Here is a 10,253-nt window from a genome sequence, read left to right on the forward strand (position 1 = left end):
TGAGTGTCAGCACCACAGTCCAGGATGAGACAAGAAACATCCACGAATACATCACGAAGATGGCCCCAACTGACAGCATGCTCAGTGAATACCTCAGGCAGCAGAAACCCAAGAAAGAGGAGGAAGGCGAGGAACCATCATAGAAGGACAGGCCCCTGCACGGTATGTACCACCGGCAGATAGAGGAGGTGGCTGATATCCAGAAATCCTACCAGTGGCTGGACAAAGCTGGACTGAAAGACAGCACAGAGGCACTAATCATGGCAGCACAAGAACAAGCTCTGAGTACAAGATCCATAGAGGCTGGGGTCTATCACACCAGGCAAGACCCCAGGTGCAGGCTGTGTAAAGATGCCCCAGAGACAATCCAGCACATAACAGCAGGGTGCAAGATGCTAGCAGGCAAGGCATACATGGAACGCCATAACCAAGTGGCCGGCATAGTGTACAGGAACATCTGTGCCGAGTATAACCTGGAAGTCCCGAGGTCAAAATGGGAGATGCCCCCAAGGGTGATGGAGAATGACCGAGCTAAGATCCTGTGGGACTTCCAGATACAGAAGGACAAAATGGTGGTGGCTAACCAACCGGTGGTGGTAGACAAACAGGAGAAGACGGCCGTAGTGATCGATGTAGCGGTTCCGAATGACAGCAATATCAGGAAGAAGGAACACGAGAAGCTGGAGAAATACCAAGGGCTCAGAGAAGAGCTCGAGAGGATGTGGAGGGTGAAGGTAACGGTGGTCCCCGTGGTAATCGGAGCACTAGGTGCGGTGACTCCCAAGCTAGGCGAGTGGCTCCAGCAGATCCCGGGAACAACATCGGAGATCTCTGTCCAGAAGAGCGCAGTCCTGGGAACAGCTAAGATACTGCGCAGGACCCTCAAGCTCTCCCAGGCCTCTGGTAGAGGGCCCGAGCTTGAAGGATAAACCGCCCGTAGGGGCGTGCTGGGTGTTTTTTTTATATATACATAGATATATATCTATATATATATATCTATGTATATATATATATAGATATATATCATTCAGCTTCAGCAGTATTTCTATTCATCTTATGAATTCCAGTCTAATGTCAATTCACTGTTTGAGTTCAGTTTCGGTCTTAAACTCCAGAGAATACCACCTGGTTCAACAATCTTTTTATCTGATTATTGGCAAAACAGTTTTCTTCTGAGAGATGCTCCTAGAGCTGAAATTGAGCCCAAAGAAACAACAACAAAGTTTAGTTCCTCTGGATTTTCCATGGAAAATTGTTTTATCACTCATCCAGGTGACTTCTCCAGTGTCACGGATGAGTGATGAATGTATCTCCCACTGGAAACCATTGTGTCCATCGACTTTTTTTAAGGAGAGTTGTTAGATGCTGTGCTCATGAGGACAATGAGTTTTAACTTGCAGCACAATACAAAGCTGCCATATTGGATCAACGATCAAAACACTTAATTGAGCAGAATTAAGGCAAAATGTAATATCCTCATATGATGACACATCACACACGACCCAGCATTGTTCTAAGAATGCAAACTTTCTTATTGGAAGTTTCCACAGCTGCCAGAAAGGGACAGATTTCTGGCTGGTCTTAATGAGTGGTCGTTGCTCTCTCATTTTCTCTGGAATCGCGGCACAGAGGATGTAACACCCATGATAAGCGCTGAGGTGTGTGTACTTGTCAGAAATCAGCCATCCTCAGTTTCCAGGTTAGGAAAAGTGGAACCAGAAGATATTCAAATACATCTCTTCACAGCTGCTGATGAATTCTACAAAAAGCAAAGTTTGTTAAAAACATTTGCAGGTGAATCACCACTGATTTATCACTGACATCCATTTACTCAAAAATTACTGACAAGTGGATAACTAGAATATATAGTTTATAATTTCAACAATGTACTGTACAAAATGGAACTGTATATGACAAATGTGGTGTGGTGCTTGTGGAATTTTTAACAAGGGCCCTACAAAACTTTACAGTACTCATGCTGCCAAACTTCTGATGGCTAGGTGTGCAGTTCCTGCTTTAAATGCATTCACTTTTAAGATTAAGGAATCTAAGCGATAAGAGGCCAGAAATGTTTGAACTAGCTTATGAACCTAAATCACTAAGGCCGTCTCTCCTGCATGAAGTCCAGGTGCTGGTTTTCCAGTGTGTGCATCTGATGGCCTAAAGCTGACTCAGAGCAGTAACACCATCAATGGCTGCAGTATGGAACAGATGTGGGTGTGTCCTCATCTCCCAGAGGAGTCCAAATCGTCATCAAACAGCCCTACAGACACAAAAACGTGAAAATATAAACAACCAGACTATCAGCAGTGATTTAAGTACTTTAAGACCTCTGTGAAAATCATTTGGATTTTGAAATGCAGTTTATTAAAGTGCAATTCGAAAAAGGATTTTGAAATGCAGTTTATTAAAGTGCAATTCGAAAAAGGTTTTTGAAATGAAGTTTATCAAAGTGCAATTCAAAAATGTTTTTTGAAATGAAGACTTGAAAAGCATTTTAAAAATCAGTTTATTAAAATTAAGCACAGAATTTTTTATTTCGATGCGCGTGGCTCTTGTGGTCCTCCATAATAATTACTTACACTGAGACATTTAAATAAACAGAAAAACATTTTAATTATAGTTTAATTAATGGAGTTAAGGCTTTTCTCATAACAGACTCAACTATGCAACAGACACTAAAATAATAAAAACCTCTTTTACATATGCCAAAGCAAAAAAAGTCTTTTTTCGCAATTACACAGTGTAAAAGGACTTTTCGCAATATAATTGCTAAAACTGAGAAAAACTTTCATTCCTAGCGTCCTCTTCTGTCATATCAACCTGCATGTCCTCCTTGACTACATCTATAAAAAAAATTTCTGGTGTCTTCCCCTTTTCTTTCTGCCTGCCAGCTCCATCTTCAACATCCTTTGTTCAATGTATAGACTAACCCTGAACTCCACATGTCCAAACAATTTCAGCTTTGTCTCTAAAGCTGAGCCATCCCTCCTGGTCACTCCCAGTGGCAATCTAAGATCTTTAGCTCTGCGTCTTATCTTATTGTCATTGCCACCGTCTCCAAAGCGAAGAGAAATCCATATCTAAAAAACAAAACAAAAAGATTTCATTGAAGGCACCAGTGCAATGCTGGACAGCATTTAGGTAAGTGACAACTCTGCAGTTCTGATTGACAAAAGCACAAACTGTTTTGATGAGTTGTGAGATTCAAATGAGAAACTCATCAGTAGTAGTGAATTATATGTAGAAACAACAGTTTACAAATACAACGAGAAAGGTGAATGTGAGTGCAGTGACGGGGTAACAAGCGGAACCTTTCTCATTTATCTTGTTTCCCGACTGGCTCGGCTCGGCTGTTTTTTTCCGGTGACAGCCGGAAGTGGTAGCAGGAGGCTTGTGGAGGTGACCGAATGGCAGATAGCAGAGTAATTCTGTAAAGATTTCGTTAGCGCCAAAGAAAAGCGACCAGAATTTGTTGATTTCAACAGTGTACGTTTAGTCGGTGTCATGGGAGCCCACCTGGTCAGAAGGTATGTCACCGAGACGGACACCGAACCCGACCCGGCGAAGAAATTCGAGTTCGACCCGCAATTCGGCTTTGCAGAAAGGAAGGAGAGAGGTTGGTCTGCAGCTAGCAGCTCGGCCTCTTTTACAGCTGCATTATATATTTATTTATTTTTATTAATTGAGACTGTAATTGATTTATTAGCAGCTAGTTTGGCCTGTCAAGTGTTAGCTTACGTTAGCTTTGCGGTAATGTGTTGGTTAGCTTACCAGCTAACTGGGTTTGTTAGTTTGTCATGAGCTGTACCAGGATTTCGGCACAGATTACTCATAAAGGGGATTCTTATCTCCGCCATCAAACTAAGTTTCTATCACAGAAAAAGTTGTATTTTCATGGTTGCATTGCACAACTGGTTTAATCACTCACAGTTCAGATTAGGCTAGAAACTTTCTATGGACCTCTCTGCCAAGATACTTGGAGTCACATGTACAAAAGTACACAAACAAAGTACTGATAAATTATACTGATAAAGTCTACTCTTCTCAAGAGTTTAGTTTGAGCATTATCTCTTTCGCAACAGTTTACAGAAGACCTGAGTGTTAATCAAACTACAATTAGACATCCTGTCTAGAAATGGAGGAAATTCTCGATTCTCATGGTGAATGGGCGTCCCAAAAGCAACTTCAAAATGCCTACCTCTGACTTGCTTAACCTATATTTATGTATCCACTGTAATAAAAGTGACAGAAGCCAGTGCAACATTGCAGAAGTCCTCTAGGAAGCTCCTCAATACTACTTTGGGGAGATGAGGCAAAGCTATCTAAAATACACAGAGAGATCCTTGGTCGGAAAAAATGACTTTTCCCAGCATACTATATTTAGCAGAGTTACATATTCATATAGCAACAACAATCATTTTAAGGAACTTTTTAATGCAGCGTAAAGAATCTGTACATTAAAGAGAACCCCAATTATCCAGCAGGCCACTTTTGGCAAACACTTAGCGACGGTGGGAAAAAGAACTCATTTTTACTAGGAAGAGACTTCCAGCAGAACCAGGTCCTTGGAGGAACTTCTGTCTCCAATCGCCAGATGGGGGGGTGAGGGGAAAGGGTAGAGAATAAGAATGAATTTCCTGTTTGAAAAACAGTTCTGACCTCGACCCAGCTGGCATGTTTTTGTGTGATATTGAAAAGGCTGTAAAGTTAAATCACCCCAGAAACTTTGAGAAAATCAAACCATTTTGTGCAAGCAATGGTTTGAAAAGTGTCAGAAGCAGCTACTTTTCTGATTCACTTAGTTTTTTCAGACTGCACTTTAACTGCTTTCTCAATATTTTCAATCAAGACATGAAAATGTTTGGTGATATTAGTTTAGCCATATTGTGTTTATCCATAATTGTGACTAAGAATAAGGTCAGACCAATTACTTTTTATTGCAAGCTTCTATATCATATTCTATTTAGCACATCAGGGTGTTTTACTTGGTAATAGAGCTGGGCGATATAAGATTTTTTTTCATATCACGATATGTTTTTTTCATTTCAGGCGATAACGATATATATCACGATATAAGCCAAATAACTATATTTGTAAGATTTAAATGTGCCATTGCTCACAAGTAAAATGTGAAATAATCTGCAGCTTGTTTTGATTTAAATATTTATTTCCCATAATAAGTTCAACAGGGTAGATGTACTTAAGGAACATGAGACTTCAGTTTCAGATAAATAAAGGCAAATATTGCAAACTACACAAAAGGCAGCCGCTAAAGCGTTTAAGTTTCAAAATAGAACAAACAAAACAAACTACTAAATTGTCAATTCCACTTAGAAACAAAATATTAATTCTAAAAATAAATTTTAGTTTGTTTTACAGAAGAACAGACAAAATTGACTAACTTTTGTCAATATCAAATAAACTGAGAACTAAAAGGAAATTCTCAATCTCTCCTTGTTGTATAACTTAGCTTTTCAAACAGTTTTAACAGTGACTTTAGTCTGACAAAAGCCGAATGACAAATTAGCGCTTTAAGTCAGAGAGTGAGCATGCACCGGTTTATTGTATTTCCAGACTTGCTTTCAGCACAATTTACAGTGCGCGCTACTCTGTTTTTTGTCAGACTTGAAATAGCCGAAATACCTTCACACTACGGAACTTCTATGGCCCTTCCGTTCGACAAGCTCTCCGGAATTGGAACCATCATCGGTTTTTTCTTCGGTAACCTTCGCTCACGCTCTCGGTTGATTTTTCTCTAGTCGGCAAACTCATTTCCTTCATTACCCGGGAAGCCCGGCTGCAAAAACAAATACACATGTGCGCCTTGGCACTTGTGCTGTACGTAACAAGTCACGTGACATGACGCTGCGGCTGTGATTGGTTCAGCTCTGCGCTACTTAATTTGGATTGGCTGTTCTTTTTTTTTTTTTTTTTTTTTTTAAGAGGACAAGCGAGATGAGGTCTATCGCAATAGTTTAATTTTCCTATCGAGAAAAAGTTATTTCGCAATACATATCGTTATCGTTCTATCGCCCAGCTCTACTTGGTAGTGATTCAAAATTTGTGTCCCTTTGTCAGAGATGATTGCAACACAGGAGCAGATGAACTTGGCCCAGTTGCCTTTGGAGCAGAGGGACTACTGTGCCCATTACCTCCTGAAACTCATGAAGTGCAAGAGGGACAACTGGCCCAACTTCTTGGCCTGCAAGCATGAGAGACACGACTGGGACTACTGCGAGCACCAGGAGTAAGTGCTTACAGTTTTATAGACATTGCTGTTAGTGCTGCAATGTAAAACAATAAATAATAATTACACTTAAAAATAAAACTTAAAAATATATATATATATATATATAAAATGAAAACTGAGGTCTGCTCCTATGAGTAGATGTTTATTTATGGTAGATTCACTTTTTTAAAACTATTGATATTGAGGAAGCATGTATTACTGTCAGATGTAAGTAAATCTTAGCCACACATGATTCATATCTAAAGTAATTATGAAGTCTAAGAAAACAATCTGGTCATGTGGAGTCTAAAAAACATAAGGTCCATTTAGCTTTCCTTTAACCTCCTAAGAGCCGAACTCTTTCATGGCATGCATTTTTAATTTCTCTTTGCTATTTGGGCTGATTGGGACCTGATGAACGTAAAAACAAAGAATGACCGGATTTGTTTGGGTTTTTTTTTTTTTACCTGATTTGTTTCTGACAAAAATGAGATCCACATAAGAGGACATTTGCTTTAAGTTTCAATATAACAGTGGCAGTATAATGTCCTCGTAAGTGGATATCAGGCCCTTGTAGAGCAAAATTTAGTATTTTGGTCTAGACAACCCAAAATGTGATGTCCGCATATGTGGATGTCAGGTCCTAGGAGGTTAAATTTCTTGAGACCCCCACCAAAATGTTAAAGTTCTTGAACTAGCTGTACCAGAAAGTGGAGCACATTGGGGATTTTAACATGGAAGTCTGTGAGGATCAATTCACATTTGAAACTGAAGTTTCTTGCACTTAATTTTTAAGCCTCAGAAATTCCTGCTCGGTATAAACAGAGCAACTAGCTTTCTTCTTTGAATATCAAAGCAACACAAAACCCCAGATTTCATCAATAAACTTCACCCTGATGCTTGTGTGTTTCTGCCTGCAGCTATGTGATGCGTATGAAAGAGTACGAGAGGGAGAGGAGGCTCCAGCTGAGGAAGAAGAGAATTGAGGCTCAGGCTCAAGCGGCATAATCAGTTCATCCTCTGATTCTACTTCTTTGTATATACCTGCTACTGTTCACATTAAACAATATTGTTTAAGCTCTACAGCCAGCATCTTATTACTGAAAATAACTGATGTTATAAAAGACAACTCAGCCTATTCAGATGAACCATTTCACCATAAAATGATTTTGATTTATTTGATCATTACTGTTTTAAAAGGTAATTTTCAAGTAGTGTAGATGTCATGAATTAACCTGAAATGACACAACCACATGTTGGTTTACTTTTTTAATAAATTACATCAGACATTAACAAATTAAGTTTTGTCACGGTTTCAGATTTGGATTTATGGAAATAAAAACTGAGAACTATGCTGAATATCACCAGGTGCAAATTCAACCCCTAAACAACAGTACTGGATGAAAAAAAAGGAACTGTGGTGTCATATATACACTGGTTAGTTTAAAGGTGAAAACTGCTCTGGGAAAGCAAACATACATCAAAACTCAATTTACCAATCAGGGTTTGTCTGTCTTCAATAAAAAAAATTTAGAGCAATACTAGTGTTTTACATTCTCACACAAGACAAAAGGGGACAGATTACAGGAAGGGAAAACAAAGGTTGAACATCATTGGGGGAAAAAAAAAAAAAAGGCTCCTTTTTCCCAGTCCAAGTTCCGGTGTAGATTTTAAAGCAAGGAAAAGGGGAGGGTTTGATTCCTACAAACAGGCAGTGCTGACTAGTCCTCTACAGGATGAAAGGCAGGATGGGCGAGCGGAGAGGAGGGTAGTCTCGGAACTCCTTCAGGTAGCTGCGGTGCTTCCCCTTTGCCCAAACCGTCATCTGGATGAAGCCCACCAAAGTAAAGAAGGCCACTGGCAGACACTGGGTCATGAGGGTGAAACCAAGCCAGGAGCCCAACTGCAGGAGGAAGGAGAAGGATGTGAGACATAAGCTTTCCTTTTCCCCTTATCTGGTTCCTTTGTCACTACACTCCTACAGAGACGGCTGTCAACAGTGAGCTGTACACTGAGTTTTCAGATTTTTATGAATCCATATACATGTGATGGAAATGACTTTTTTTTCACTAAAGATTAATGAGGTAACTACACAATGGATTTATTTTACAGTCAGATTAAAATCTGGTGGGACGAACAGATTTTTTTTTTTCACCAATGTAATTGACCTAACTTCCAGACTTCAGATTCCAATCACTAGATTATCTGCTATAGATTGTCAGACAGAGCTCCACCAATCCAAGTACAAGTCCAAAAAATCTGTTGTAAGACATCAAAGGTCCTGGGTCCATAACCTGACCGATGAACAAAAATGAACAATGTATAGTTCTCTCAAGGAGAAAAGCCAGTTATGTGATAAAGATGTACTAATGCCACCAGAGGGCAGCAAACTCTTTGATTAATGCAGCAGTTCTGAACCCTTCAGACTTGCTCCCCCTTGAGAAGAAGGAAAAAAGCTGTTAACAACAAAAGGGTCCGAGTTGAATTAAAGCACAGACCTATACTGGCTCACCCCATAGTTTAAAAAACTGAACATAATTCAATACAAGTGAGACACTACAATTTATATATTCAAGTGAGACTACATTCAGCTGCATGGTTAAAGCATCAATGACCCTCTTAAAACTCATTTGTTACTACAGTGGACAGAAAACTTTAGCCACCAAAGTCATTAAACCTGTTACCTCATAGGTGTAGTTGGGACAGGAGACCAGCAGAAAGATCCAGGTGAAGGGGTTCTTGGTTGGATAAGGAATCTTCCTGGTCTTAGAGCCTGGATTTAGGGTGGGTGAATGAAAATTCAAAATATTTTCAATCCATGCAGTCATCTTTAGTTTTATTATTTGTTGACAGAATAATGTTTTGTTTAAAACTACTGAGACTGCAAAGAGACCACAATTTTATTTTTCAGTCAGATTTGGACTATGAAAATAGCACGCGCGCGCACACACACGAAAACAGGGTTCTATATGAAGTTTCTATATGAAGTTTTTATTTTACACTGAAAATTTCAGTGTCTAATGTCACATATTATACTTCATTATAACTTATCAATATCTTGAGGAAGTCACTTTTTGTTCATAGTCATAGGTGTAGTTTGAGTTTTTGTCATTTTCTATTAGGAAATATTAAAATCATACATTCAGAACAAACTTTTTCTAAAGTAATACTCTTCAAATATTATTTCTAGAAAGAGAAGAAAAGGTATGGAGATATTGATGTACAGATTTGACAGGTGTGTTTACCTGGTGGACGAAGGTTCCGAAGAGCAATGTGGATGGAGAAGTTGCCGATCTGACAGAACTGGAAAAAGAAACCATGTCACTCCTAACGTGTTAAATCAAAACAAAACAAAAAAGTGTTTTAAAAAATCTGAGCGTAGAAATGTTCTTACCAAGAATATGATGAGGGCAATTCTGATCTGTTGCTCCCCATAAACTGCAAGAGAGGCAATCAATGTAATCAGCAAAGGGGAAAAAAAGAGTTACAATGACACACTGGCACGTGTGAGCGTTGATTGTAAGAAATTGTAGCTGCATGCATACTCACTGGGTGGTGTATATAGCGGGTGGTTGATGTAATAAGCCATCCATGCTGCAAAGCCCCAGTAGTAGGTACAGTTCTAAAACAGAATGTGACAGAAGCATTGTCAGCCCAACATTTTCAGTCAGAAAATGAAACACTTTTCATCTTGTACTGTATTTAAATCAGATCTTCAAGACACATATATTTGTATGAGGTAAGGTAACATGGATGAATGTAAATTATATGCATTTTTAAATCACCTTGAAGATGTTGCGTAACGGCATTGTTCCATGAGAGAAGCGATGGACAAACAGCGTCTCCAGGAGTCTCTTAACGTAGTGGAAAGAGTGACACATACAGGCAAGACTGGAAAAATATAGGCACTTGATTAGCCTTATTACATTTTTTTTTTTAAAAATAACTTAGAAAATATTGGCGGCTGCTAGTATTTTTTAAGCCTTGCTGCCTCCCCGGCAGGGTGACAACAATAACCCAT

At 39.3% G+C, this 10,253-nt stretch overlaps 2 protein-coding genes across 2 annotated transcripts; one reads left to right on the forward strand and one right to left on the reverse strand.

Moving 5' to 3' along the window:
- Nucleotides 1-3,358: 3,358 nt before the first annotated feature.
- On the forward strand, nucleotides 3,359-7,315 carry LOC134623625 (NADH dehydrogenase [ubiquinone] 1 beta subcomplex subunit 7-like). Its single transcript, XM_063468668.1, has 3 exons — nucleotides 3,359-3,619; nucleotides 6,082-6,250; nucleotides 7,153-7,315. Exons 1-3 carry the CDS (start codon nucleotides 3,508-3,510, stop codon nucleotides 7,238-7,240), a joined length of 369 nt encoding a protein of 122 aa, XP_063324738.1. The 5' UTR covers nucleotides 3,359-3,507; the 3' UTR covers nucleotides 7,241-7,315.
- Nucleotides 7,316-7,429: 114 nt separating this feature from the next.
- On the reverse strand, nucleotides 7,430-10,142 carry LOC134623624 (very-long-chain enoyl-CoA reductase-like). The gene is made up of 6 exons (XM_063468667.2): nucleotides 10,018-10,142; nucleotides 9,782-9,854; nucleotides 9,627-9,670; nucleotides 9,478-9,535; nucleotides 8,917-9,005; nucleotides 7,430-8,135 (listed from the first exon to the last, which is right to left on the reverse strand). Exons 1-6 carry the CDS (start codon nucleotides 10,111-10,113, stop codon nucleotides 7,962-7,964), a joined length of 534 nt encoding a protein of 177 aa, XP_063324737.2. The 5' UTR covers nucleotides 10,114-10,142; the 3' UTR covers nucleotides 7,430-7,961.
- Between the last annotated feature and the right edge of the window lie 111 nt (nucleotides 10,143-10,253).

Source organism: Pelmatolapia mariae, unplaced genomic scaffold (assembly GCF_036321145.2).
Source record: "Pelmatolapia mariae isolate MD_Pm_ZW unplaced genomic scaffold, Pm_UMD_F_2 NODE_ptg000787l+_length_17738_cov_1, whole genome shotgun sequence".
NCBI lineage: Eukaryota > Metazoa > Chordata > Actinopteri > Cichliformes > Cichlidae > Pelmatolapia > Pelmatolapia mariae.